At 36.1% G+C, this 27,562-nt stretch overlaps 11 protein-coding genes and 15 long non-coding RNA genes across 26 annotated transcripts; 15 read left to right on the forward strand and 11 right to left on the reverse strand.

The window, feature by feature from the left end:
• Positions 1 to 187: 187 nt before the first annotated feature.
• On the reverse strand, positions 188 to 3,944 carry SPOM_SPNCRNA.1279. The gene has a single exon (NR_150146.1). It is a non-coding gene; the product is annotated as a non-coding RNA (long non-coding RNA).
• On the forward strand, positions 1,147 to 3,636 carry opt3 (OPT oligopeptide transporter family protein; the record flags this gene model as incomplete). The annotated part of the gene is made up of 2 exons (NM_001023501.1): positions 1,147 to 1,447; positions 1,562 to 3,636. 2 exons carry the CDS (start codon positions 1,147 to 1,149, stop codon positions 3,634 to 3,636), a joined length of 2,376 nt encoding a protein of 791 aa, NP_588512.2.
• Positions 3,945 to 4,087: 143 nt separating the features above from the next.
• On the reverse strand, positions 4,088 to 4,670 carry SPOM_SPNCRNA.7701. Its single transcript, NR_197037.1, has one exon. It is a non-coding gene; the product is annotated as a non-coding RNA (long non-coding RNA).
• vma8 (V-type ATPase V1 subunit D) lies at positions 4,541 to 6,390 on the forward strand. Its single transcript, NM_001023502.3, has 3 exons — positions 4,541 to 4,648; positions 4,689 to 4,806; positions 5,066 to 6,390. The coding sequence occupies exons 1-3, from the start codon at positions 4,608 to 4,610 to the stop codon at positions 5,762 to 5,764; spliced, it is 858 nt and encodes a 285-aa protein (NP_588513.1). The 5' UTR covers positions 4,541 to 4,607; the 3' UTR covers positions 5,765 to 6,390.
• Positions 6,329 to 8,855, reverse strand: yme1 (i-AAA protease Yme1). Its single transcript, NM_001023503.3, has 2 exons — positions 8,730 to 8,855; positions 6,329 to 8,628 (listed from the first exon to the last, which is right to left on the reverse strand). The coding sequence occupies exons 1-2, from the start codon at positions 8,760 to 8,762 to the stop codon at positions 6,532 to 6,534; spliced, it is 2,130 nt and encodes a 709-aa protein (NP_588514.1). The 5' UTR covers positions 8,763 to 8,855; the 3' UTR covers positions 6,329 to 6,531.
• Positions 6,378 to 9,003, forward strand: SPOM_SPNCRNA.1280. Its single transcript, NR_150148.1, has one exon. It is a non-coding gene; the product is annotated as a non-coding RNA, possible alternative UTR (long non-coding RNA).
• SPOM_SPNCRNA.1281 lies at positions 8,861 to 10,117 on the reverse strand. Its single transcript, NR_150149.1, has one exon. It is a non-coding gene; the product is annotated as a non-coding RNA, possible alternative UTR (long non-coding RNA).
• SPOM_SPNCRNA.517 lies at positions 9,101 to 10,142 on the forward strand. The gene has a single exon (NR_150895.1). It is a non-coding gene; the product is annotated as a non-coding RNA (long non-coding RNA).
• A 280-nt stretch (positions 10,143 to 10,422) lies between these two features.
• thp1 (uracil DNA N-glycosylase Thp1) lies at positions 10,423 to 11,674 on the reverse strand. The gene has a single exon (NM_001023504.3). The coding sequence runs from the start codon at positions 11,514 to 11,516 to the stop codon at positions 10,539 to 10,541; it is 978 nt and encodes a 325-aa protein (NP_588515.1). The 5' UTR covers positions 11,517 to 11,674; the 3' UTR covers positions 10,423 to 10,538.
• SPOM_SPNCRNA.7702 lies at positions 10,761 to 11,089 on the forward strand. Its single transcript, NR_197038.1, has one exon. It is a non-coding gene; the product is annotated as a non-coding RNA (long non-coding RNA).
• Positions 11,409 to 12,081, forward strand: SPOM_SPNCRNA.1282. Its single transcript, NR_150150.1, has one exon. It is a non-coding gene; the product is annotated as a non-coding RNA (long non-coding RNA).
• A 694-nt stretch (positions 12,082 to 12,775) lies between these two features.
• Positions 12,776 to 14,109, forward strand: osr2 (potassium channel subunit). The gene has a single exon (NM_001023505.3). The coding sequence runs from the start codon at positions 12,822 to 12,824 to the stop codon at positions 13,854 to 13,856; it is 1,035 nt and encodes a 344-aa protein (NP_588516.1). The 5' UTR covers positions 12,776 to 12,821; the 3' UTR covers positions 13,857 to 14,109.
• Positions 14,110 to 14,129: 20 nt separating this feature from the next.
• SPOM_SPNCRNA.7703 lies at positions 14,130 to 15,748 on the forward strand. Its single transcript, NR_197039.1, has one exon. It is a non-coding gene; the product is annotated as a non-coding RNA (long non-coding RNA).
• Positions 14,152 to 15,640, reverse strand: gst2 (glutathione S-transferase Gst2). Its single transcript, NM_001023506.3, has one exon. It carries the CDS (start codon positions 15,600 to 15,602, stop codon positions 14,910 to 14,912), a length of 693 nt encoding a protein of 230 aa, NP_588517.1. The 5' UTR covers positions 15,603 to 15,640; the 3' UTR covers positions 14,152 to 14,909.
• Positions 15,749 to 15,795: 47 nt separating the features above from the next.
• Positions 15,796 to 16,307, forward strand: SPOM_SPNCRNA.7704. The gene has a single exon (NR_197040.1). It is a non-coding gene; the product is annotated as a non-coding RNA (long non-coding RNA).
• A 273-nt stretch (positions 16,308 to 16,580) lies between these two features.
• Positions 16,581 to 17,890, forward strand: SPOM_SPNCRNA.1283. Its single transcript, NR_150151.1, has one exon. It is a non-coding gene; the product is annotated as a non-coding RNA (long non-coding RNA).
• Positions 16,922 to 18,766, reverse strand: alr1 (alanine racemase Alr1). The gene has a single exon (NM_001023507.3). The coding sequence runs from the start codon at positions 18,223 to 18,225 to the stop codon at positions 17,098 to 17,100; it is 1,128 nt and encodes a 375-aa protein (NP_588518.1). The 5' UTR covers positions 18,226 to 18,766; the 3' UTR covers positions 16,922 to 17,097.
• On the forward strand, positions 18,152 to 18,442 carry SPOM_SPNCRNA.7705. The gene has a single exon (NR_197041.1). It is a non-coding gene; the product is annotated as a non-coding RNA (long non-coding RNA).
• SPOM_SPNCRNA.7706 lies at positions 18,502 to 19,594 on the forward strand. Its single transcript, NR_197042.1, has one exon. It is a non-coding gene; the product is annotated as a non-coding RNA (long non-coding RNA).
• prl45 lies at positions 18,942 to 19,744 on the reverse strand. Its single transcript, NR_150836.1, has one exon. It is a non-coding gene; the product is annotated as a non-coding RNA, poly(A)-bearing (long non-coding RNA).
• Positions 19,745 to 20,110: 366 nt separating this feature from the next.
• Positions 20,111 to 20,960, reverse strand: SPOM_SPNCRNA.7707. Its single transcript, NR_197043.1, has one exon. It is a non-coding gene; the product is annotated as a non-coding RNA (long non-coding RNA).
• On the forward strand, positions 20,148 to 21,803 carry SPOM_SPCC965.09 (omega-amidase-like protein). Its single transcript, NM_001023508.3, has one exon. It carries the CDS (start codon positions 20,231 to 20,233, stop codon positions 21,047 to 21,049), a length of 819 nt encoding a protein of 272 aa, NP_588519.1. The 5' UTR covers positions 20,148 to 20,230; the 3' UTR covers positions 21,050 to 21,803.
• SPOM_SPNCRNA.1284 lies at positions 21,356 to 21,815 on the reverse strand. Its single transcript, NR_150152.1, has one exon. It is a non-coding gene; the product is annotated as a non-coding RNA (long non-coding RNA).
• Positions 21,816 to 21,989: 174 nt separating this feature from the next.
• On the forward strand, positions 21,990 to 24,757 carry SPOM_SPCC965.10 (transcription factor). The gene has a single exon (NM_001023509.3). The coding sequence runs from the start codon at positions 22,084 to 22,086 to the stop codon at positions 23,659 to 23,661; it is 1,578 nt and encodes a 525-aa protein (NP_588520.1). The 5' UTR covers positions 21,990 to 22,083; the 3' UTR covers positions 23,662 to 24,757.
• agp3 (amino acid transporter) lies at positions 23,075 to 25,524 on the reverse strand. Its single transcript, NM_001023510.3, has one exon. It carries the CDS (start codon positions 25,283 to 25,285, stop codon positions 23,672 to 23,674), a length of 1,614 nt encoding a protein of 537 aa, NP_588521.1. The 5' UTR covers positions 25,286 to 25,524; the 3' UTR covers positions 23,075 to 23,671.
• Positions 25,525 to 25,754: 230 nt separating this feature from the next.
• On the forward strand, positions 25,755 to 27,392 carry dpe2 (dipeptidyl peptidase). Its single transcript, NM_001355949.2, has one exon. The coding sequence runs from the start codon at positions 25,827 to 25,829 to the stop codon at positions 27,075 to 27,077; it is 1,251 nt and encodes a 416-aa protein (NP_001342728.1). The 5' UTR covers positions 25,755 to 25,826; the 3' UTR covers positions 27,078 to 27,392.
• The last annotated feature ends 170 nt before the right edge of the window (positions 27,393 to 27,562 follow it).

The raw sequence follows: 27,562 nt of genomic DNA on the forward strand, positions 1-27,562 counted from the left end.
TTCAGTTTTTACATTAAGGGATTGGATGTACTTTTTATACACAGTTTTATAAAATACTAGGTTGTCTCTAAACATCAAGTATCATCTCAATCTTTACTTTCGGCCATTAGACTGATATATTTTATATCAATTAATTAGTAGACAACTGTTTCCAGATTCTCATATAAGCACGAGAGCTTCTATTCTACCCGTCTTTTCCGTATATAGCTGTCATGACTCATTAAGCTACTCCAGCGTGAGACTATCAAATTTAATCTCTTCATCCCTAATATTTGTTTGTAAATACTTATAATTGCAAAATATTCCATTACCATGACATCAAATAGAGGATTCTAAATCCAATTCGCAGGTACACTGACTTTAATGGATTCTGGGCTAGTTCCATAAAAAGGGATTGAAAGGTTTTATTTTCCATATGATAATAGGTTTCAATAATCAGTTCGACAAAAACATCTTTCATTAGCATACTTATTACCTCAAATAGTCGATGTTTAACTATATCAGATGACTATCTTATCAGATTATTCTTCAATCTTAAGCTTAGGATTTCTATAAAAGTTGGTTACAAATACATCTCTTTATGACGAAAATTTACCGAAAAAAGTACATCTGGAGTCGCTCATTCCATCTTAGATAATTTGTTCGAGAAGCTTATAATTCCGGATCGTTTTGTCAGTAACTGTATGATGGGCTGAGATTGTCTTCTAATACGCTGTCTTCACTGGAATGCAAGAGCGCAATGGTTTTATATCTACTAGCTTTGTGATTCGGCGAGAGTTAAGATGTTGTTCCGAAATTAGCCATATGGTGAGTAAACCGTGCTGCAACTAATCTTAACAGATCAATTCTCACTATTTGAATTTGGGAAGGCTTCTAGGCAGCAACTTCCAGACCATCGTAAGTCGGCTTGTCGCTGTGCAGAGTATAAACGTGATGAAAAAGATGTGGAGATAATTCGTAACTTTGAACTCATGCACAGGTTTTTATTATTCGTTGTTGGTATCCTTTAGAAACCCTTGCGATTACTCCAGCTTGCACATCAATCGTATAAATATAGTCTTATTTCTTTCTCCAAAGCTGCTGATCTGATAAAGATTACTTTGATCAAATTGGTCCTGGGTTAAGTAACAATTTCATTTTTGAAGGATGAAAACTCCAAAATTTATCACTTACGTTACTCGTGGTTTCAAAGGACTTGAATCGAAAAGCGTTGAAAACAACAAAGACCATATCGTAGAAAACTCGAGCCCTATCGCCTCGAAATTTCATGAATTCGATGAGCAAAAGAAATCTTTTGAAATCATAAATTATGCTGGTCACGAAAAGTTTGTTGACGACATTACTGAAAGAGAATCCTCAGTACCAGGAAATGCTGTTTACGATATTACCGTCAGGGACATTGATGCAATTGTACCTGTAACGGACGATGTTGATATACCCGCATCGAGTAAGTCAAAGCTAATCCTACTTTTTCCTTTTTTTTTTTTTTTTAGAAGCTGTCATTCAGGATTTCCATTACTATCCCTTCAACCTTGATATTAACTTCTCACTTTCTTTGTAGCTTTCAGGATGTGGATACTGGCATTTGGTCTTGCTACCGTTATTGCAGGCGTTGATGCTTTCTTTTTGATGCGTTATCCTTCGGTCTCCATTGCAGCTATCGTTGCTCTTCTTGTAGCATATCCATTGGGTCAGCTCTGGTATTATATTATTCCACAGTGGGAAATAAAACTCCCAAGGGGTATACGTGTTTCACTTAATCCAGGGAGATTCAACCGAAAGGAACATGCCTGCCTATATATATTCGTCAACATTTGTGTCTCCGCAAAACTAGTTAACACTTTAATTATCGAACAAATAAAGTTTTTTGGAGTTAACATCGGAATTGGTAGAGCCATTTTATTCAATTTATGTAGTTATCTTTCGTCATTCGGATGGTCAGGTCTCGCTTTGCCAATTCTAGTGTATCCGCCAACATTGATTTGGCCTTCTGTTTTGAGTAGCTGCGCACTTTTCAAGATATTTCACGACAATGATAATACTAAGGCCTGCAACTGGACAATCTCTCGGCTTCGTTACTTTTTCATAGTTTTTGTTGCTTCTTTCATATGGTATTGGTTTCCTGATCTGATCTTTCCTGCTTTAAGCTCCTTGGGTGCTTGGATCAGTTGGTGTAAGCCTTCCAGTGCAGTTCTATCTCAAATATTTGGGGTAAAGACTGGACTGGGTCTTTTCCCTCTTACGCTCGACTGGGCCCAAATTTCCAGTTTAAGTAATCCTTTGATCACTCCCTGGTGGGCTACATGTTGTATTTTTACATCCTTTGTGTTTTGGATTTGGATTGTACTTCCAGGGCTTTACTATCAAAATTACTGGCAAGTTGCGCATTTCCCCATTATGACTAACAGTATTTACACTGTTTCGGGGAAAAGTTATGATGCTCAAAAAGTGGTTGATTCGAAATGGGAGTTGGTAACTCAAAAGTATCAAGAATATTCTCCGGTTATGCTTCCTATTGCTTTCATCATAAACATAGCCTTGTCATTAGGCGCATTTTCTTCAATGATGATATCTTTTTTCCTTCGTTTTCCTACCGATGTCATTCAGCCAATCTGTCACGTTTTTAAATATTCAGACATTCACACTAAACTTTTAAAGAAATATAAGCGTGTTCATTGGGGATTTTATTTGGCATCAATAATAGTTTCCTTAGGATTAGGCTTCGCTTTTACAGAAGGATGGCATGATATTCAGATTAGATCTTATGGATTTGTGGTCTCCATGGTTATTGGAGCAGCTTTGTACATACCGCTTTCATTAATCGAGTCTCGTTCCAGCTTCACTATAAGTATGCAGGCTTTTTTCGAAATAGTGGCGGCTTTCTGGTTTAATGGACAACCTATGGCATTGCTCTACTTCTACTCATTTGGATTTGGGACATTACAGCACGCTATGCATATGACTCAAAGCGCCAAAATTGGCCATTATATGAAAGTCCCCCCACGGTTAGTCGCTGCTCTTTTGTTTACAAGTGGAATTTGGTCATCTCTGGTTAATTCCGCAGTAACTGGTTGGATCATGTATCACGTTAGAGACGTGTGTACTTCAAATGCGGAAAATAACATGACTTGCCGATCTCCAAAAACTCAATTCAATAGTCATCTTATCTGGGGGTTAGTTGGGAATCACATTTTTTCATCAGATGGTCGCTATTCATTTGTAATGTGGTTTTTCCTTGTAGGTGCTGTCGTTTCAGTTGTTGTTTATTTGCTTCAGATAAGTTTTCCTAAAAGCTCTTGGAAACATGTCAATCCAGCTCTCCTCCTAGGCGGCGCTGCTCAGATACCGAGTGTCACAGGAATCAACTATTCAACCTGGGCTGCAGTCGCCTTTTGTTTCAATTATTTAATTCGTCGTGGTTATTATTCGTGGTGGAAGAAATATAACTTGATAACTGCTGCTGCAATGGATTGCGGAGTCGCCATTGCTGGACTATTCATATATTTTTGCGTTGTATATACTGGTGGTTCAAGTAACTTTAGCTGGTGGGGAACGACTGTAAGTTCGGCGGGATGTGACAAAAAAGGTTGTGCTCATTTATCTGTTTCGGATATTAGCAAACCTTCTGGATGGTGAGTTTGTTGGCAAACTCATCTTTTCTAATTGTTTGCTTTTTATTAGCGATCAAGTTATATTACCTTTGGTGTTTTGTACTTGATAAAACGATTAAACCCTTTTCAATTTACAAAGTTTCCAATCATAAACAGCGCACTTTACAAGAGCCCTCACTCATTTATAAACGCGAACGCTGAAATTCTACTTTGGCCCCGTAGCGTTTTATTCGAATTCAAAGTAGCAGTAATTTTGAGAAGTTTAACCTATCAAAAATATTTTATTTCTATACAAGTAGCACAAAACGACTGTTTTCCTTTTTTTTTTTTTTTGTCGGTGAGTGATGGTTCCAATATATGTTACATCTTTATACTGTCAGAATTAACCTATTGCGGGATTACTTATATGTTCATCGATTACATTTCCAGTCTATTTGTTTTATTTTATAGACTTTCTGAACCTTTAGGAATTTTTTTCCATTCATTGTTAGTGACACTTACTATCCGTTTATTCATTACTTGCACTCTCTATTTAGCTTTTATTTTCGATCAAAGTTCTTAATGAAACGCCTTACGTTATAGTATATCCATTTCAAATGTAAATGACTTGATGTCTGTATTTCTTTGGGCGTAGTTAATTATTTTCATACGTGGCACCAATTTTTTATAAGTTCATATACATCATAAATTAAATCTTTTATGAATGAATGTCTTTGCTTAATACATCCTGGACTCATTTTTATCATTCGCTAATGATATACTTCATTAAGAAAAAGGGTTTTTATTGTGCCAGTACTAACTAATCAATCATGAAAACATTTTTAACTAGCTCTTAATTATTTCGTGTCATTTATTGCTCAAAAAGCCAAATACATTGGCAATTCGATGGTGTTCCTGCCTAGATAACATAGTTGCGACGCAACTTCACCACAGCCATCGTTGGCCTGAATTTGAAAAGTAATAACCACTACAGTAGAGGCCTGATATTAATCAAATATGGCTTCCAAACAAAGAGAAAATGTGTTCCCAACGAGAATGTACGCTCGAATGCTCTTAATAAGTAGCTAATTTTATTAGGACCCTGACGACTATGAAAACACGTCTTAAGGGCGCTCAAACCGGTCATTCTTTGTTGAAGAGAAAGTCTGAAGCTTTGAAAAAGCGATTTCGTGAAATAGTAGTAAACATTGAGCAAGTAAGTGCCTGAATACGCCTAGTTATCTTGGACATCGAATTATTCATTTTGAATAAAAATAACCGTCATATGTAATTCATAAAAATTTGCAGCAATTCAAATTTTTGCTAAAAAATGTTCCCTTGGCACAATAGGTATTTGTCTGTTTCCTGGTCATTTACAAATCTACTGTGTATTATAGGTATTTTAGGATTCTACTCCTTGTTCAGACTAGGCATATTCGTTCGCATGAATCCGTTAACTAATGATATCTTGATAGGCAAAACAAAAGATGGGCCGTGTGATGCAAATTGCTGCCTTTTCGATGGCCGAAGTTGGATTTGCCATGGGCAATAATATTAATTTCGAAATCCAACAATCAGTCAAGCAACCTCGTCTGCGTGTACGATCAAAGCAAGAAAATATTAGTGGTGTATTCCTTCCTACTTTCGAGATGAATTTGGATGAGAGCATAGATGATTTTCAATTAACTGGTCTTGGAAAAGGTGGCCAGCAAATTCAAAAAGCTCGTCAGGTTTATGAAAAGGCAGTGGAAACACTAGTTCAACTGGCATCTTACCAGTCCGCTTTTGTCTTACTTGGTGATGTTTTGCAAATGACAAATCGTCGTGTAAATTCAATTGAACACATTATTATTCCTAGACTTGAGAATACTATTAAGTACATCGAATCTGAATTAGAAGAACTAGAACGTGAAGATTTTACTAGGTTGAAGAAAGTACAGAAGACCAAGGAGAATGCTGAAAAAGCAGATTCCGTTACTAAAGAAGAGCATCAAGGTGGCAGCAATACTTTACAACAGACAAAAGACGTCGGCGGAGCGATTGCACCAGCTGCTGAGGTTGGAAAGGAAGTCATTAATGAGGTCGAGAATAGCAAGGATGACACCTATTCTTTACCCTCTACTTCTACGGACGATGAAGAAGAAAACGATTCTGATGAAGAAGTCATCTTTTAAGCAATATGACGCAGAAGAAGGGAATTGTTTATTACATATTTCATTAAGCAATTACCCGAGGCTTCCAAATTAATTTAATGATGGTTGAGGCTGAAGGTTTGAAAAATATCTCAAGTTTGCTTTTATACTTGATGTTACTGGAAATTTCGTTTCTTTCGTTCTAGTTACAGTACCTCATCCTCGTCTGCTCATTATGTTCCTTAACAGTTCATTCATAGGATTGTATCCTTTTACGATATCTATTCTCTTCATGTTTAAGTTTTTTTCTTACTTTTTGCCTCTTTCTAGAATTTAGTTGCAAGGTTAATGGGCTTTTTCCGATTAAGATTATGAAAATTTGGGTTGTACTTTTTAATAATTTTGCTGCTACTCCAGTTTACCCAACCTTTTTTTGCTATACCAAATAGGCGACTTAAAATTAGTTTTTCAAACGATTTTCCACTTGTCCATTCTTTTGAACTACTTTTTTTTGCTTTTGTAACTCTGCAATAATTTAAATATATATAATTTTCACTTTGTACAACTACGGTTGTTTTTTATTTATTAACTGAAATAGAACTCAAATGTTGAATGCTCAAAAATTCATTAACCAAACTACAAAAAGCTTACTCCAAAAGAGTGTAAAATATTTATAACCTTCGTTCTCATGGAAGGGGGTCATTCCATTAAATTTTTTAGATTTTGATTATATCATCAGCATATTGTACAAAAGAATTTAACTCAGCATTATGAGTATCCTCCTATACCATGACTCTAACAGTCTTGGCTTAACTTAGCTTATTACGAAGTAAATCACGGTCTCCTTTAACGACACGGTTCATCTCTTCAGCGGTCAAAAACTCATAATCGACTAGAGCAGTAGCTAATGCATCTAACTCTTTCTTGTGAGATTTAAGCAAAGATAATGAACGTTCATATGACGCCTCAAGCAAAGACTTGATTTCTGATTCCACTAGCGCTCTCGTAGCAGGTGAGAGATTATCCATTTCAGCTTCCAAACTAACCGGGCCAATGCGGTCAGACATTCCAAACTCCGTTACCATACGGCGTGCAACTTGAGTAGCCTTGTCTATATCATTATGTGCACCAGACGTTATTTTATCTTTTCCGTACAAAAGCTCCTCTGCGGCGCGACCGCCCATGGTGACGTCAAGCATAGCAAGATATTCTTCACGCGTCCAGCTATCTTTATCCATATCTGGTAAGGAAATCGTCATTCCCAAACTACTACCTCTAGGCATAATAGTAGCCTTGTAGGGTCTCATAGCATTTTTGGTAAATAAAGCTACTAATGCATGTCCACCTTCGTGATAGGCAGTCATTAGCTTATTTTCTGGAGTAATGAATGCACTTTTTCTTTCAGCACCCATAAGTATTCGATCTTTTGACCATTCTAAATCACGCATACTGACTGCGGTTGATAAGTTTTTACTGGCATAGACAGCAGCTTGGTTGATTAGGTTAGCTAGATCAGCCCCAGCAAACCCAGAGGTTCCTCTTGCAATAATGCTGAGATCGACATCCTTGCCGAGAGGTACATGTCGTGTATGCTGCAGTAAGATTGCCAGACGCCCTCTAACATCGGGTAAAGGAACATGTATATGGCGATCGAAACGCCCTGGACGAGTTAGCGCAGGATCCAAACTTTCGGGGAAATTCGTAGCACCAATAAAAACGACTGGATGAGCTAAATCTTCATTTTTTGAAAACCCGTCTAAATCAACTAGCAATTGGTTCAAAGTCTGTCTCATATGAGCGGCGTCTCGTGCATTTCTTTTTTGTCCAATAGCATCCAATTCATCGATAAATATAATGGAAGGAGCTTGCTTTCTAGCGGCAGCGAACAATTCTCGAACTCGTTTGGCACCAACACCTACATACATTTCGTCAAACTGACTGCCACTCATAAAGAAAAAAGGAACATTTGCCTCTCCAGCAACAGCCCTAGCAAGCATTGTTTTTCCAGTTCCGGGTGGTCCTGTAAGCAAAACACCTCTAGGCAATTTACCTCCCAACCGTGTAAAATGAGTAGGATCGCGCAAAAAATCAACGATTTCCTCCAGTTCCTCCTTGGCCTCGTCAACACCTTGAACATCAGAGAAGCGAACATTAATAGCTCGCTCCTCCATAGGTTCTTGCTCAGTAGTGTTGGTCATTATATTGTTAAGACCTGAAGTTTCAGCAAAAATACTCATTCCTAAAAGAACAAAATAGGAGGCCACACTAAGACCAGCAATGAATTTAAAAATTCTGAAAAATTTTGTAAATCTCGGTTCATCAACTACCACATAGACAGGAGTTTTACTACTTGTGCCCAATGCTGATGAAACAATCGTGGGTGCCCATACCGGAGGTGGAGTAGGAGTCGAAGGTGGCATGGAATTTTGCAAAGAATGATTAAGTGAAGGAGTCGAGGAAACGGTAGAAGATGTATCGGATGTGAATTTTGGTACGCCTGCCGAAAATGCTTTTGGATCACTGAAACTAGAGGTGGCAGGTGAAGAAGATGATTGAGATAAGGATATGTTGTTCGATAAACTTCTGCTCCACGATTTTTTTCGCAAAGCCTCTTGATAATATCGATCACATGCGGAGTTCCTGGCAACTCCTTGTGTTTCATAACGGCTTATAATTGCTTCGGGGAAGTTATCAGCTAGCTCCTTATACAATTTAGCCTGCATATATGGGTCTGACATATTAGCATTTGCCAAATCTTCAAAATGCGCAAGCTTTTGTTTTCTAAGGGGATGAAGCCCCGAAGCTAATGCATAGCTCCGAGTTCGTAGCCATCCATGAACAATGCTATTGTTAAACAACCGTCCTCCGAATTTTGAGCATCCGGAATACAAGAAACTTGTCTTTCCCTATCGTCAAGTAATGAGTTAGTAATTATTTATGACCAGCTTCCTTAAGCTTATCTACATCGCGTTTTGTACCATACATACGCGATGTCTAAAATACTTACGAAAAGAAATATAGGATGCAAAACCCTTGACATAAATTTTGCAATACAAAAAGGTGCTTTCACGCCAAATTGGAAAGCTAAATCCCAAACAATGGTTTCAACGTTGTTGGTAAACGGTAAGTGTTTAGAGCATAATATTTGAATGATGGGTAACAAATACACATACAGTATGAACCAAAGATCCACTATATAGAGATGCGGCACTGTAGACAGCTAATAAGTAACATAAGTGACAGCGATATCCTGAAAATCAAATATATTATGTTAAGAGGGAAAACCTGTTTGATATAATTATTGATTATTATTTCAAGTCAGTATTTGAAATAAATTATCTAAAAGAATATGTTGTATATAAAATTATAATATCCTTTTTAAAACTGAGCGATGGATCTGTCCATTCAGAAAGTTGCTGAACTGAGAAACAATGTTAGAATCTTTAACTTTTTTTTTTCAATGTAATTTTTTTTGATTTCTTGTCCTCTTGTTTCCACCTTGACTTATGAGATCACTGGGTTCGGTTCATGCATAATACGTTAAAAATAACATAAATGAAGTTAATCATTAATTCTCCAACTATAAAAGAGGGCCAAGTTCAAGCAATTGACTTTAAAATTGGTTTGTTGATCTCTGGATGATAACAGTGTATTTTTGCATTCGAAATCTAAAGTAAACATCTCATTGTAAACGCGACAGGCCATGGGAACAAAAAAAAGATTTATTGAGCATCCAAGGCAATTTGATATTTGAAAATTAATCGTTGCTGAGATTTTTCATTTGCATTGTTTATAGAACGAAAGAGGAACTGAGAGAACACATTAATAAAAGACATTGATTAATTTTGACAGTATCACTTTGAGATAGTAGAATTTTTTAATTTCTACATAAATATATAATAGGCAAAGATCAACTGTTAACATTATAAACGTTATTCCAATGAATTAAGACATGGGTCTTGAAAGAATTTTTCTGCAAAGATTAGCAATGCTCAATCTCAAAAAAAAGTTAGACAACATAAAAAAAATGATCGTATTGGATAGAAAATCTAGTTATTTAACTATACATCAATACATATGGGTTTCAACTTCGCATCTAAATGAATCGTTTTAACCTTAAAACAATGTCCTTTGCTCAACTGGAGATGGTCGTTATTCGGTTATTCAAAGCTTAAATAGCGAAGCTCGTCAAACTTACAAAAAGAAGTACCGCAAGCGAACGCCTTAGATTTTGTATTTTCATTAATTTCTTGCAAGTTAATTGCTTAGTATGAGAACATGAGATGCTAGGTTCTTTGCTATTTTCGTAAATCGGAATGTGCTAAGATTCTTTTAAATTGACATGTCGAAGAATAGACAATTGATTACTTTGATGGAAGTGGTTAACAATATAATATGCCAAGGTTGAAGAATTACAACATAGAGTACATTGTTTAAGCGTTCGTTAAAAACTACTAAATAGTTATTGATTTGATTTACCACAGTTCTAAATAAATTTTTTTGTTCTCTGTAATGTAAAAAGATAATTCTATTTGCTTGCTTCTCAGCTTGTATTTGATTGATGCTTGAGTAAAAAAAATATCGGTCGCTTCAACCAGGTTCGATAAATTTCATAAGGACCAAGAATTATGAAGCCATTTACGTCTTTTACGATGCTGTTAATTTTTAAATTACTTTACTACGCTAGAAACCACCATACATTGCTTATAATTAGATTTATTGCTAAGAGCTTGTATTGTAACTTGTCAATCAAGATCAAATTGATTCTTTACCGTAATATAAAAAAGAAAAAGAAAATTTCTTTAAAGAATGAGATTTAGACTGCATGTTTCACTATTTCTCGATGCCTGTTCACTTCTTCGGCAAAAAGGTTCCAAAGATTTTGCTTTTTTTCATCAGAGTAGCCTGCAGCACGGCCACTCGAGCTAATACCGACAAACACGTTTGCATCCCCAAATTTCTCTGGCTGCCATCCAAAAACAAAGGTCTTGGGCAATTTTTTTCCTGTAAGCATTTTATACATTTCCTCCCATATGCCTTTCCCGGAAATGAACAAGCCTACTTGAGGACGGTACCGCTTAACCTTTTCATAAAGAATACGAGCACCATCTTGCATTTCCTCTTTGCGTAGATCCGCTCCACTAGACGAAGGTCTCGCACAAAGATTAGTTATACCTAAACCATGAGCAGGTAAATCTTTATCGTTAAGGTACGTGAATTCGGCATTTCCCTCCAAAAGTTTGCTTTTATTAAGCATTTTCCAAAATCTATTGCTAGGTGAAGCAAATGCGTGTCCTTTAAGAGAAGAAGTAATACCTGGATTGAGTCCGACAATGATGGCATACGGATTCTCGCAAATGTAATCTGGAACCCCCTGCAATAACGCAGGGTCCACCTCATTCTTCTTTTTAAGCGTGCTTTTCTTAACAGATGCTTTGAGGGTACTTTTCTTAGTTACATTAACCCTACGATTTCTTAAGCCATTTTCAAGCGTAATTGTCTCAACCGCTGACTTTAACAACCCGTTGTCTGTATCAGAATTCTTCACGACATCTGTTTTACGATACTCATTATTGCTTCCTGCATGAGCAAAGCGGAATCGTTCTAGAGACTCCGAGAAACTTTGGGTTTTCGCCTTCTTCAAAATCCCACCACTGGTTTCTTCACGACTCTCTTCGAGCTCCAAATTTTCGTCATCAAAACTCCTTTTTCTTTTGTGACTTTTTACCGATAAATTAAATTCTGAGCTGTTATCATTCTTCGTTCCTGTGTCTCTCGTCTCAATGTCGTTCATACAAATTTCCAAAGGTATAACCTCTTTTTTTTCCTAAAATATTCAATTGTCCAATATATAGTTGCTCAATAGCTGCTTTCAATAGTTTCCTAACTTATACAGCGTTCAAAAGACAGATGAGTAAAAGACGATTAATAAGGGGATACTCACATGTTGGCAAATTTTAAACACTTGCTAACGCTGTTTATTTTAAACATCACTTTAACGAATTCTAAAGCTGCAGCAAAATCCATTAATTTATCGACAGCGAATTTCCTTAATACATTAGGATTCAGTATTTTGTCTCGTTGATAAATTATCCAGCGCAATGGGATTTACAGCTACAAAATGCGAAAGAGAGCCGGTACTTGTTTAGGAATTACTCAAAGAGTGTGAAGGTTAAAATTATTTTTTCAGACCATCATGATGTTATGCTTAGGTTTACTTCAAAGTCAACAAAGATGATTGGCGTGTAACTGTGTTTATCGCCAGATTTCAACTTCAATTAAGCCCAATTATTTATTAAGTTGATTGTCAAAATAAAAGAAAGTGAATAAAATAAATTTGCTTTTCATTGCTTTTGCCGTAACATTATGAATATTTATCATTTAGTGAGCAATATTAATCAGGAAAATAGTAAACTGTAGTGATCCTACTTTTTAAGCCTACCATTGTAAGTACATTATTTTTCAGTAAACTCCAAAACCAGAAATAATGAAACAATGAACGTAAAAATAGTGCATATGGTTTGAACGATACTCCATAATCAATTGTGTTTAATCGTTCGACTGCTTTTGCAGCAAGTGGTATTCTTCATAGGAATGGTGATTGCCTGTTCAAATGATCACACTCCATACTACAATAAAACCCAACCTCCCAGCCATCTCAACATGTAATTAGTCATTATCAAAGGCATGCTGGCTTCTCTTTTGATTTCATTCCTTTAAAATATATAGTAAAGACAAATTAGGTCTTAAAACTATATATACCTATTTCGATACTTTTGCTGCTACACTTCTAATCGGTGAATAACATATGCTTAGATACCACGCATTGCAATTCCAAACGCATCTTTTTACAACTCCTTATTGTGCATAATGTTCATTATGAAGCTTAATAATCACGTGTAGTGAGATATTTCACCATGATAGTAAAATACATCAAATTGTGTGCTGCCGGCACAGTTTTGCGTAACAAGATAATGAAAATGGCCATTTGAATCTCAATATATGACGCATTTCAACGGTATATAAACGTTCAAAGACACTGCATGGATTATTGTTAGCTTATTTTTATCTAGCAAAAATTAAAAAATTTGAGGAAAGCATGGCCAGCGCAACTACACATTTTCAGCCGAAAAACGTACCTTTTCGCTTTCTAGGGCGATCAGGTTTAAAAGTTTCGGCATTTTCTTTAGGCGGTTGGTTGACTTACGGCAATGAGGGTTACGATGTTGAGCATACTAAAAATTGTTTGAAGCAAGCATGGGATTTAGGCATCAACACTTTTGATACCGCTGAAATATATAGTAATGGAAATTCCGAGACCGTAATGGGAAAGGCGATTAAGGAGCTAGGTTGGGATCGATCTGAATACGTTATTACCACCAAGGTCTTCTTTGGTGCTGGTACCAAGCTGCCAAATACTACTGGGCTGTCGAGAAAGCATATCATTGAGGGTCTGAATGCTTCGCTAAAAAGACTTGGATTACCATACGTTGATGTGATAATGGCTCATCGCCCCGACCCCTCAGTTCCTATGGAGGAAGTCGTTCGAGCTTTCACTCAACTGATACAAGACGGGAAAGCATTCTATTGGGGGACTTCAGAGTGGAGCGCTTTTGAAATTGAGCATGCTCATCATATTGCTACGAAATACAACTTAATAGCGCCAGTCGCTGACCAGCCTCAATATAACTATCTTACTCGAGATCATTTTGAAAAAGACCTACTTCCTTTACAACAAATATATGGCTATGGTGCTACTGTATGGAGTCCCTTAAAGTCCGGAATTTTGACTGGAAAATACAATGATGGAATTCCGGAAGGCAGTCGTTTAAGCACTACTTTTACCAGTCTCGCTGGTCAATTACAGACCCCAGAAGGTAAGACGCAACTTGATCAGGTTCGGCAGATTAGCAAAATTGCTGAACAGATTGGTGCTACACCATCTCAGCTGGCTCTTGCCTGGACACTGAAAAATCCCTATGTTTCAACTACCATTTTGGGCGCCAGTAAACCCGAGCAAATCGTTGAAAATGTCAAAGCTGTGGAATTTATTGATAAACTGACGCCAGAGATATTAAAGAAAATTGATGAAATTCTCAATTTTACTCCATTGGAAATTCAGTATCGTCGTTGATTGTACATTCCCATGATGATTATCTGTCAGCTAGGTGTCTTTTATTTTAAGTAAAAAAACTTTACCAATTCATTATTTGGTTTTGCTTAGAATATAATGTTATAGAAGAAATGAACCGTCATCTTTATATGTCAAACGTTCAAAATCTGTTCACCGCATTTTGTCGATCTCTGTAATTAGTAAACCAACTATAGACATTTTTAAACTTAGGTTTTATAGTCAATATTTTTTTAAGGTTTAAAACAGACACACGTACACTATTAGTTTCAATTTTACATTGGCGTTTTAAGAATTTGTCAGCAAATGCAAGTTAAATAGTATGGCATGAACTATTGCTTTTTTGAGATAATGGACCAACCTAGCTTTTTTTATTGATCACTCGTTCTCCACGCGATTATAGTTAAAGTTAATTTAGTTGAAGATAATATTTGCGATTGTTCACAATCATGACTAACTCTAGAACTTATTTTAATCTTTCCTATTCATACAACAGTCATCAATTTATCGATGGTAAACAACCTTGACAAACAAAGGTTTTATATGATTTACATAACATTATTTCCTTCACTGCTCGCCAAAACCCTTCTGACGATATAGATTTTTGGGCGATGATTTAGTTAAGTAAGTTGATTTGTTTAAAAGCACAAAACAATAAATTTTTTAAAAATAATTCATTTAGCAAAGTCGTGGTCAAATAATTTATATATGGTTCAATAACTATCCATGTTATAGTTAATTGACTGTATTACAACTGAAAGGTATATTTCAGGTACTATAATCGCGTATGGACCAAAAATGGAATGACCATAAACTGGCTAGGTTATGCAACAGGGAAGAACGAACGATATCAGAGAAAATGATTCTGTATTGATATAATCGATTTCGTAACCAAGTAATCTTCTCAACCTTGTTCTGAGAATAAAGTAATTATGCAAGAATATACTGCAAATTAACTGAAGCCGCAACCATCAAAAAACACATATACTATTATCATCAGCGTATAGCTTATTAAGCTTAAAACATAACATTTGATATCAATAGCAATGGAATAGCTCAATGTTGTTCTTTGGCCTTTGCCAATTCTTCGAAAGTAGCCTTGACAGCAGGTCGTGCAAGAAGTCTTTGATTCCAAGCGTAAGCTTTAGGAAACTCTTTTTCAAAATCAAGCTGAGGAACCTCTTCCTTGAATGAAAATTTCCCTTCCCCGAAAAGACCGCCAAGGTTGTAGTTCCAAGGAATAAACGATAAATCAGCAATTGTATACTTATTCGCTACAAGATAATCACGATCTTTAAGAATATCTTCAAGTACTCCAAGAACACGCTTTATCTCATTTCTATAACGGGTGACTGCAGATACCACTGGCTCATGATGGAAAAAGTTGAACCATCCAGCTTGACCCCAAATAACGCCTTGTCCAGAAGCTTGGAAGAACAAGTATTGGATAAGTTTATAGTATTCAGGGTCATCAAAGGATAATGAAATCTTTCGATCCGTATCATACTTGTCAGCCAAATAAATCAAAATGGCGTCTGATTCCCAAATAGTATAATCATTGTTTTTGTGGTCAACTAAAGTAGGTACTCTTCCATTGGGGTTTAAAGCCAAGTGTTCCTTGCATTTTTGTTCTCCTTTTTGGAAATCATAAAATATTTGTTCGTAAGAAAGATTCAATTCTTTCAAAGCAAGGACCACCTTCCAAGGATTGGGTCCTCCAGCATGCGAGTATAAAGTAAAATGAGCCATAAAATTGGAATTCTGGCTAAAAATTTGTAATTGGTAGTATCTAAAACTAGAACGAGGATGCCTGACTTTTGTATGTATCGTATTACTGAGTGCTTATGTAAGAAATTTGTAATAGCCTAAGGCCATTTGTAATAATTGTTAGTCAGCACCCATTTTAATTAGTAATTAATAACAATAAATTTCTTTATATTCCTTATTTTTCGTTACCGTTGAAGCGTGGGTTTTTACAGTGAATCACTAGTATGCTCAAAAGTCAAGGAATGAATGATTAATACACAAATGCAAACAGCATGTTGAATGAATGGTTTTATGAGAGATCAATTTAGCTGAACAAAAAAAAATCGTAATTACAAGCACGGGGAAACTATTTTATACTACCGGTACAAACAGCTGACATCTTTTCATTTTTGCTGCTATTTCATAATATCGCTGATACTTGATTCTTCTATCTGATTTTTCGTAGATACTGTATGTAGAAAGACATTCTGAACGAATTCAAAACTCAAGGTGAACCGACTGTTTTGCATCTTCAATTACCAAATTTGAGTTGTTAAACAACGAATGGTCGTAAAGCTTTTCCAATTATAAATAGTACCAATCTTCTTTCTCTGTCTCATTTATATAATATACATGTATCTTATTTTACTTTTCTTGCAGACTACATAGATTTACACATCCTTCTTTACCTATAAAAGAATGTACTCGTAATTTAATCGACGAATAATGAAAACATAATGGTTAATTTTGGTCTAAGTTTAATAAATTGTAGATGTTTAATTTATTAATTGGACACTTCAGTATTTTAGTAAAACGTCGTGTCTTACACGCAGAGTACTCTCCTGTTTTTCTTTTACTAACTATTTAGTTAAAAACTTAAGTCTTTATATAAACTTATAAGATTATTCGACCCGCTTTCTCTAACCTCAATGTACATCAATTCGTCAACAAACTATTTGAGCAAATTGAATGTGTACGATTTATGAAAGAAGCATTACGTCTTGTTAGCTTTAAGCTGCATTAGCGATAGCTTAAAACATATAAGGTTATTTTGTCTGGCTAATATTTCTTCTTGCTTCATAAAATTGGAATTACACAACTCTTAAAAGTCATTGTAGTCTCTCACACTTAATAATTTACTTGGGATTTTTTGCCGTTTGTGAAGTAGTGCAAAACCTTTCTAAAAATTTTTTTACAGCTGCAACAGCCAATACTGGTGCTGACAATCATAGCACAAAACGCTTTGCGCGTAGAAATAAATAGAGAAGTTTTTAACCTTTAGAAACTTCCTTGATTCTATTGAAGTTGACTTTCTCTTCATTCTTGTGCTACTTACTTATGCGGTGAAAGCGTTAGATTATGCTGTTTTCTTTTATAACTTGGTAAACCATTGATATTAAGTATGAGATTATTCAGGAACAAGCGCATATTGTAAACAAAAAAAGACTATAAAAAAGGTAGCATACCAATGAAGCTTTGCTCATTTTATCAAGAAAAATTAGTATGTGTACTGTAAAGGAACTCTCCTAGTGAGTTTTGTTACAAGCTCATAAGGGCTAGTATCACTACAATATTTAGCAATGTCTGCCACTGTCAATTCTGGAGTTCCCCAAAATATTACTTCATCCCCTGGCTTGACATCAGGAATGTCTGAAAGATCAACAGTAAGCATGTCCATGGAAACCCTACCAACAATTGGAGCCTTCACGCCATTCACTAAAACTGGACATCCATCTTTAACTTGACGGGGAAATCCGTCTCCGTAACCCATTGCTACAACACCTAGTTTCATATCTCTAGTAGCAACATATCTCCCTCCATAACCAATGGGCTGGCCCTTGTCAACATGTTTCACACTTATTATGGTAGATACCAGTTTCATGGCAGGCTTTATATTAACAGACTCTGGAGTTTTTGAGTCTTTATTTTTAGAAAGAAATGGAGAAATACCATATAACATGATACCAGCACGCAACCAGTCTGTGCACACAGTGTTTAGCCAGCCCAAAATAATCGCAGATCCGCCAGCACTAAGTGGACCTGGTAAATGCGCAACAGACTTTTCAAATATATCCCATTGCTTCAAAGTGTGTTCCGGATTTTCTAGCATATCTGCAAATGCAAAATGAGTGATTTTTCCGATATTACTAACGTTTTTGTTATTGCTTAGTAAATTATAGAACTTCATAAACTGACTAGGTGTAAAACCTAGACGGTTCATTCCAGAGTCAAGTTTCAACCAAATCTCTACTGGTCTGTTGAAAGGGTATTTAATAAAACTATTCACCTGGTCTTCAGAATGAATGATAATAGAAAAATTGTAATCATCAATAAGTTTTAATTCATCCTCCTCAGTAAAGAATCCTTCCAGGAGAACAATTTTGTTATAGATTCCACCGTGCCTTAATTCTAAAGCCTCTTCAATTGAAGAAACACCAAAGCCATCAATTGAAGAGCAATGTTTGAGAAGGAAACGTGCAACTTGTACAGCTCCGTGTCCATAAGCGTTTGCTTTTACAATTGCTAAAACATGACCGCTTGGATTTTTTTGAAGCATCATTTGCTTGGCAACATTATAATTGTGTGCAATGGCATGCAAATCAATGACGGACTTTGCACCTCTCATGGTTAATTTAAATGAATCAAGATAGAAATTTGTATAGCAAGGGACGTTATCGAGTTATTTCGTGAACCGTTGACAATTGAATCTATGCTTTAAATATCCCCATTCAAGAAGCGCTATCGGAATTGAAGCCTCCCAGTTGATTTATTTAAGCGAATTTACTACAGCATTTCCATATTTTTGCTATCCTCACCGTGCATTTCCAGCTGCAATCTTCATCACGATACTTCATCCATTGTCGCTTAAATTTATTTCTGGTTTAACCGACTATCGAGAAGAACAGATAATGTTTCATTTCGCAAAAAAGTTAACTCAGTTAAGGTGGATGTCCAAGTTTCGCATTTTAATTTCCGGTTCGCGGCTAAACTGCCACGGAATTGTTGGCACTTCAAGGTGGTGCTAAAAAAATTACATCAAAACAGGATGATGTTCTATAACATTCGTTTTGAAATGAAACTGTTTTTGGTAATAATAAGAACTACGTGGTAGTTCAGATCGTCATCAAGTTCAGTGCATAGGTGTTTTGTTAGTCGCTTCAATTGTTAAGAAAGTGTTCAAGCTCAGCGATTACTATCATTATATAAAAACACACTCAAAAAGTATGTAGGCTTCAATCCAAATCTGCTGAACCAAAAAACAAAAGAAGAAAATGATATTTACCCATTACGACTAAACTTAATTTCGATAAATCAAAAAAATCTTCGAGATTTAAATTAGCGTTAGTACGATGATAGGTGATGTATTAAAAATAAATTAAGGAAAATAAAACAAGAAGTTTTAGAAATGCATTATCTTGGAAGAGCTTAAATTGTAACATTTGGCTCCAAACACTACCTCAGTGTATCCCAATATATAAAATTCAGAGACTTCTTTTAAATACGGATCAAAAGAAAATGATTTTTTAATTCTCTTGATTGGTTTTATTTGAAATTAAAAGAATTCCTGGAACAGGTCATATCTGAAGCAACTGGTAAATTCAACAAGCGGTAAGTAATCTGCAAACAACGCAGAAACAAACAATGATCTGATAGATTAAGCTTCCTAGTTGGCAAAGTAGAAATACAATAAACTGCTCAGGAAATTAATTGCAAGGCATATGGTAGTCACTTGTGGAAAAAAGTTGTAAAATTTTAGGTCATGCTTTTCTAATTAAGTACCCAGACAAACTTGTCAGCGCGCCATTCTAGGTGTTACAAACGCTTGCGAACAATTTGAGACCATTTATTCAAGGTAGACGACATCATTTTTAGCAGCTTCTCATAAATGCTCCAAGTCCACTCTTTCGCAGCCAGCAGAAATTCATCCTCACACTTAGATCAATCGTGTTGATTTATAAATATTAAAAATCTCAATAAGTCATTGATGATAAAATAAAGAGTTTATGTTTGAATATCGAAATTCGAAGAGTATAATAATATTTTTTTTTTTTTTTTTAATTATAAAGAAACAGAGACGTTTTGTAAAACGATGAGGGAGGAAAAATATATTTTTTTCTTTTCTTGTTTTAAAAATAATTCAACTATTCAGATATGGAATGAGAATTAAACATTTACTTGCTTAGAAAAGAAATAACTAAGTAAACGTGATCTTTTAAGGAAGAATAAATATCGAAAGAATAATACCCACAAAATGCATTTATTTGTTTACCTTGGTAATATAATTTGCGTGCTCAGCTCACTTCAAGTTTCTATACGTATTCGAAATCAAACACAACCTCTATTTAGTGATAACACTGCAAATTAATATGATGTTTCAACCGATAGAAAGTATTACCACTTAATACCCTTGTATCAGTACATAAGCATTGTCACTTATACTGCACTCGAAGGTATCGTAAAAAATATTAAAGATAGAGCGTAATTTATTTTTATGTATGTCGTTGATAGCATTAGAATAGTCTTTACTTCCAGTATCTTGGGCATTTCATGGCAGATTTATTATAATAATGTAAGTAATTTAGAACGAAACGTTCTCATCGTTTTCTACAACGTTCGCTTCTACCGGAATCATGAAGGCTAATATCGCGTGCGTGCAAATGGCACCCAAAGTTTGTGATGTAAAACACAATTTACAAAAGATGAGTTCTTATGTTCATGAAGTGATGGAGTCAAATCCTAGCACAAACCTAATCTTATTCCCTGAATTGATAACTTCAGGATATGAATGCGGCAACACTTTTACCCAAATCGCTGAAATTGCCGGTGAAGGCCCAAGTTTTAAAACAATGAGCAATCTGGCCGCAAAGTACCATGTTAACATTATTTACGGATTCCCAGAAAAAGAAGAGAAGCAATCAAATATAATTTACAATTCGTGCATTTACATCACCGAAAATGGAAATTTAGGCGGTGTGTACAGAAAAGTTCACCTTTTTGACACCGAGCGTAAACATTTCAAAAAGGGTTCCGATTTCCCAATATTCGAGACTAGCTTTGGAAAATTAGGTGTCATGATTTGTTGGGATACTGCGTTTCCTGAGGTTGCGCGAATTCATGCGCTGAACGGTGCCGATTTACTGGTAGTCGCAACAAACTGGGAAAACCCTTATTCCGACGATTGGGATTTGGTTACAAAAGCACGGGCTTTTGAAAACTGCATTCCACTGGTGGCTGCCAACAGAGTCGGTACAGACGAAAAACTTTCGTTTTTTGGGCATAGTAAAATAATAGGACCAACGGGGAAAGTTATAAAAGCTTTGGACGAAGAGAAAGAAGGTGTTATTTCGTATACCGTTGATCTGGATGATGCTAAACCTCTGAGGAAAAACTACTACACATTCTTTGAAGATCGAATGCCAGATTTGTACAAGCGTTTGCTAAGTCCATAGGCCACGGTCTCTTGATTACACTTTTGTACTTCTTTTACTATGAAAAATTGAACAGCTATCTACTTTTACATTTAAAATATTTATAATGTTTAGAAGTGAAATAACGAAAAATAATGTTCAATATATTATAAATATTATTAACTTTGTCCTTCTTTTTTTGCAAGGCAATATCTTTCTGTTGTTTTGAAGTGTGAATTTCAATTAAATCCAGAAAAGGTCGATTGTCGTACTGTATAAAAGCTCATACACAATTTAATGACCTTAACTATCCTTTCAAGCATTCGATGAGTTTAGTTTGATTGTCTTCATTACTTTACAGTTTATAGCTTTTTTTGGAGTAAATGAAATCGGACTCATTTACTCCATCATCGTCACTATTCTAATTACACTTAAGAATATGTCAAATTCTTCATATTTGTAGGGAGTTTTTACCATCTATTCTATTAGACTTTAAGCACCAGAAACAGTCAGTCCTAAGTTTGTAAAACTGAATGCAATTGACCGCAACTAACTTCAGCGTTTTGTCACTTCCATCAACTTTTTCACTATAATAAACCAACGCAGTAATTTTTATTTGAAACTAAACATATGTAACGGTGAGTGATAAATTCAGGTATCTTATTGCAGTCGGAGTTTGAAGGCTCAAATCATGATAAGAGGTTTGAAGGCAGAAGAACAGCAACTAAATAAATAGTTCAAAAAAGCTTAAGGATTATGGGATGTTAATTTTCAATCTTCAGAATTAACAATGCCAATTCATCCTTGCTATAGAAAAACCCTTACAAAGCAGCACAGTTTATTACGACATTAATTGGTGGAACCGTATCGAGTTTAGCGAGACTACAAGCAAATCTATCGTTATCGGCTGATAAGCCTTTTTGGAAAACAGATTGTTAGATATAATGACTTTGTACGCGCTAGTAGGTAGGCGGTTTAATTTGTAAACAACCATAATATGTAAAATTCAATAAATTGGCTAAATTGAATGGTACCGTTTTGAAGAAGGGAATAAATAGTGAAGAGTTCTACCAAAAATGACATCGACATCTCATTTTGTAGCTAGTACTGTGAAAAAACCAAGATCGCGATACGGATGTTTAATCTGCAGAAGCATGCGCAAAAAGTGCGATGAGGTGCATCCTCAATGTGGACGTTGTCTTAAAGCTGGTAAGCAATGTATTTGGAAGCAGCCTGGCACTGAAAGAAAGAACAAGACGAAATGGAGAAAAGCAATGCAGAACAACTCGATCCCAATTCAGGATTTAGCTGATGATTTCGAGCTTGATTTTCCTGATACTTTAGACCTAACGAATCCTGATGCTCTCCCGGTACTTGGTGAATCAATTGTTAATCCTATATCCTTACCGGTGGACGTAGCGTCTCCATTTTTACCCTCTGAATGTTACCCATCAAAAGTCGAATTGCCCTACTTTCCTCTCCTTTCTAAACCGAATACCTTATTAAGTTTATTAAACGATGAAGAAATCTCCTGTTGCGAGTATTATTGCTATTCAGTAGCACCCATCACCACGATTCTTCCGGGTCAACCAAATTTTTTACCTCAATTACTTCTTCCTATGGCTTTGCACGAAGAATCTGTTTTGTATAGTTTAGTGGCTTCGGGATACAGGTTGAAATACGGAAACGATAACTCTTTGGCACTTCAAAAATCCAAAGTTTTTGTGAATCGTGCATTGTTAACTCTACCGGAACGTCGATCTTTAAATCTCTCAAAATCGGAATTTGTAGTATCTTTAGCTTGTTATATTCTTTTGGTTTATACGGAAATTGCATTTGCCGATACTACGGAATGGGCAACATATTTTTTAAATGCGTATAATATGATTAACAAAATGGGCGGCTTTAAAATTCTTAAAGAGTGCTCATCGGAAGGAAAACTTTTAGCAGAATGCTTCGCATACTTTGATATATTAGCATCACAATCTAATTTGAATGGGACATATTATTCAATATCTGATTATACTGATGTCTACGGGGTCGACGAGCTACAATTATTTGAATCATTGGAAAACTGTATCAAGCCGTTAGTACTAATTATTGGAGATATCATTAATTTATTGGTTGAATCCCGCCGTGCTGGATTCGATGATTTGCAACACACATTAAACATCTATGAAAAATCACAAACAATTGAAGGAAAAATTTGGTCATGCGTACCACAGTACGAGGATATGAAATCTAACAAACTTGATTCTGAAAAATCGGAACCTTTGCAACTTTTTAAGCTTTATAAAACAACAACAGAGATGTACCTCAGACAAGTGATCAGTCGGATGCCCCCAGTTTCTTTAGAAATGCAAGTGCTTTTGCATAAACAAACTCAACTTATTGATTTGTTACTCGAGTCATCTCTAAGAAACTCACTTTCCTTTCCCATGCTGATTGCGGGACTGAATGCTGCAACTGATTTACAACGGACCAATTTTAAAAATAGAGTAAATTGTCTTTGCCAAAATTATACAATTGGTAGTCTCAAAAAGGTTTGGATTGTGGTTCAGGAGATTTGGAAGATGAATCAAAATGGGAATATTTGCATTGACTGGTATGAGGTGGTTCAAAAATTCGGATGGAGGTTAAATACTGGTGTATAAAATAACAGGATTATACTTCTTTCCAAACTCTGTTCCAGAAACTTGTTTTTTTGCCGTCTTCGGTTTCTTTATCTGAAGACTGTTCATTTGAATAGGTTGGTTCAATAACTCGTCTGCCGTTTATGAAGTCCATGTCTTCATAAGATACCCACTTTGTCTTTTTAATAAATTTATAAGATAGCCAAATGACGAAAAACAGGGGTAGAAGTATATAGGCATCGACAAAATCGCCAGCAGCAAATGGTTTAAAAACCGTCCATCCTTGTACTAGTGTGAGAATGATTCCTATAACGAATCCTATAAGCTGGGGAAAGGGATAAAGAGGTGATTTAAACGGTAAATCAGACAAGGCATAGCCTTGCTTTACCCAGCCTCGTCTGAAACGAAAGTGAACGAATATGATTGCTGTCCACACAATGAATGCAGACACACCAGCTAAATTGATAATATAGCCATATGCCTTGACAGCACCTGTGCTGTAATTCATAATGGAAAGAAACCCGAAAAGGTGGACTGAGTGGACCGCAACCCATGGTACACCTCTTTTATCAACCCTTTTAAAAATTTTTGGAGCCATGCCATCCTTGGCTAAATTATACAAAGATCGACTTCCTATATATATACCACTGTTGATGGAAGAAAGGCAAGTAATTAAAATGACTGCATTGACAAAATCACCTGCGTGATTCCAACCGGCATTCATTATAGCAATTGTCATTGGAGACTTGAGAGTTTTGGAGCCTGACGAAAGATTTGGGTCATTCCATGCTACGGTGATACCGTAAGAGATTGAGATACCAAAATAGACATACAAGATTCTCCAGAACGTTTGTCTCACAGCAAGCGGGATAGCTTTTTTTGGATTTTTGCTTTCAGCTGCAGTCATAGATACAGATTCTACACCACTAAAAAAGACACCGGCATATACAAATGCTGAAACTATACCCCCAAATCCGTGTGCCAATGGCATTTCTTTAAACAAGTTGGGCGGCTTATGATGAGGAATTCCTCCAGCTGCGTAAATTATTGCAAATATGTAGAATCCAGTAATAAATAGAAGTTTAATGAAAGCCAAAATGTATTCAGATTCTCCAAACACTGACACACCTAGCATTTGGTAACACGTAAAAAAACCCCAAAAAATTAGAAAAAAGCCATAAGATGGCACATGGGGGCCCCAATATTGAAGAATAGATGTTAAAGATGTATATTCTGCTGCGATGTTGGTAAGCCATACGATAACATAGTTCCATCCGATAGCGGCTCCAAATGCTGGGTCAACCCATCGAGCAGCATGAGTATTGAAGTTGAAATCAAATAGCGAATTAAACTCGCCGATACTCAGCATAACCCCAAAAACAACAATACTAACGATGGCAAAGCCGACAATTAGACCCACCGGACCACCAATATGCAGGGCACTGCCCATACCAATGAAGACACCTGGACCGATGATACCAGCAAGGGCCATCATCGATACATGACGAGTCTTCAATCCACGTTTGATTCCATTTGAATTATTTTCCGCTGCGTCAACTGTTACAACTTCGGAAACTCCAATGTCGAGGTTTTCTGAGGAGGATAGCTTCTTGGCAGGAACTTTCTCAGAAGGCGCTGCCTCCATTTTCTTAATTAACTTAATTCACTTTATTCTTAATATTAGAAATTACAATTGGTATTGTGATCTATATATGTACAACAGAATTGATAAATGTAATCAATTCTAATAATGTTAGCTGCAGAATCAACATGAATTCTACCGCTAATTGCTCAAAAAAAGTTGTTTTAAGCGTCAAATCGTTTAATCGTATCTTTGACGCTGTGCTAATCAACTGCAATTCATTGGAATTTAAAGTGTTATTCAAGGTAAGCAGATTATCAGTGAGATTTTTAAAATCGCCAAATTTCGCTAAATTACTTAGCCTACAATGATGATAAAGATAAGCTTCTATATAAGTATTAAAAGGTGACAGATTTCAACGTTTTGGCGATGCGTTTATTTGAAGGTGATAAAATCGTCTTTATAAGATGAGATTTAGCGACTTGTTTAGGCGGCCCATATATACATGTCGGCAGGAAGACACGGTTTTGATATACCCATATCTATATATATTCAGATAAATTCCATGGTGATCGTCGCAGTAAGAAGCTGATAATAGTTGAAAATGACGGTTGATCTTAGGGAAGAGAAAGAGCTCGCACAGCAAAGATTTAAAGAAATTTGCAAGCATGCGAAAATTGTTGATACACACAATGACTTCCCTTACCTGCTGAGAGTTCAATTACGAAATAAGCTGCAGCTGGCGGAGTTTGATTTTGAGAACGGTTTAACTAGTCACACGGATCTTGTAAAAATGAGACAAGGTCAAGTCGGAGTTCAATTTTTTAGCTGCTTCATTGAATGCAAAAATCCGAATTACCTGTACCAAGACTTTGATACACCTACTACTGTGGTGCGCGATACACTAGAACAGATTGACGTTACTCGCAGATTGGTTTGCAAATACAATAATGATTTGAAGTTTGTCGATTGTGCAGACGATGCCATAGCAGCGTTTCGAAATAATGGGAAAATTGCAATTGCTTTGGGAGTTGAAGGTTTGCACCAGGTGGATACTTCTCTGGCTGTATTAAGACAATATTACTCACTTGGTGTGAGATATATAACTTTGACTCATAATTGTGATAACCCATTTGCTACGGCAGCTAGTTCCATTACTGGGGGCCTTCCAGACAGAGGTCTTTCAGCGTATGGAATTGAGTGTATTTTTGAAATGAACCGACTCGGTATGATGGTGGATTTATCGCATGTAAGCCACCGCACTATGCATGACGCCCTCGATGTAACCAAAGCTCCCGTAATATTCTCACACTCCTCCGCATACACACTTACAGAGCACGAAAGAAACGTCCGAGACGATGTATTGGAAAGGCTGAAAACGAATGGTGGTGTCGTACAAGTCAACTTTTATCAAGATTTCATTCGTAAGCCTGGAAGCGACCGTGCAACAATCGATGATGCTGCAGATCATATCTTACATATCATAAAGGTAGCCGGTTGGGAGCATGTCGGTTTAGGATCCGATTTCGATGGAATTCCCCAAGGCCCCAAGGGATTGGAAGACGTCTCTAAATATCCCGATTTGATCTGTAAAATAATTGAAAGGACGAATGCCACAAACGAACAAATTGAAGGATTAATGGGTTTAAATGTGCTCCGGGTTTGGAAAAAGACCGAGTTAGTGGCATTGCAACTATCTAAAAAATTGGAGCCCATTGAATCAAGTTGGTCTGGAAGAAAGTGGGAGTTTTACAGCTATGCTAAAGAGTTTCCAGAGCTATTTCCAGACGCCTATAAACTGAATGAAAAGAGTACTGTTTGGAATTATGATCAGCCTTTGAACATTGAGAAATAATATCATAAGGATCGTTGACTTTTTAAGAAGGTGAAGTAACCAGCTTTCATTTCGAGGTTACAAAAAATAAGTCATCAGAGAGTTTTTAGCAGCATGTCCTTCTTTCATACCCAATAACATGTTTCATTCTACTGATTTTTAACCTATGAATTATCCCAAGGAAGATCACAAGGACCGATTGCAATTTCGGTTAAGTTCGTATCCACATTGTGTAGTTTCGACAAGTAAATATGAACTTACAAAAGTTTTTCTATTAATCAGTATAGTTATAGTAGAGATACGTTGAATAAAATTATGTGTTTTATAAATCAATGGAATAAGCAAGCAATCAGACCCACATAAAGAAGCACTTTGCTACATGAAAATCGCGCTAAGGAATCAGCAATAAGACAATTAGAGAAATATGAAATAAAGAAAAAGAAGCATGCGAGAATTTGATATGTTGATGCAATTTATCAATCTACTACTTTGTAAGCAATGAAGCA

Source organism: Schizosaccharomyces pombe, assembly GCF_000002945.2.
Source record: "Schizosaccharomyces pombe strain 972h- genome assembly, chromosome: III".
Classification (NCBI taxonomy): domain Eukaryota; kingdom Fungi; phylum Ascomycota; class Schizosaccharomycetes; order Schizosaccharomycetales; family Schizosaccharomycetaceae; genus Schizosaccharomyces; species Schizosaccharomyces pombe.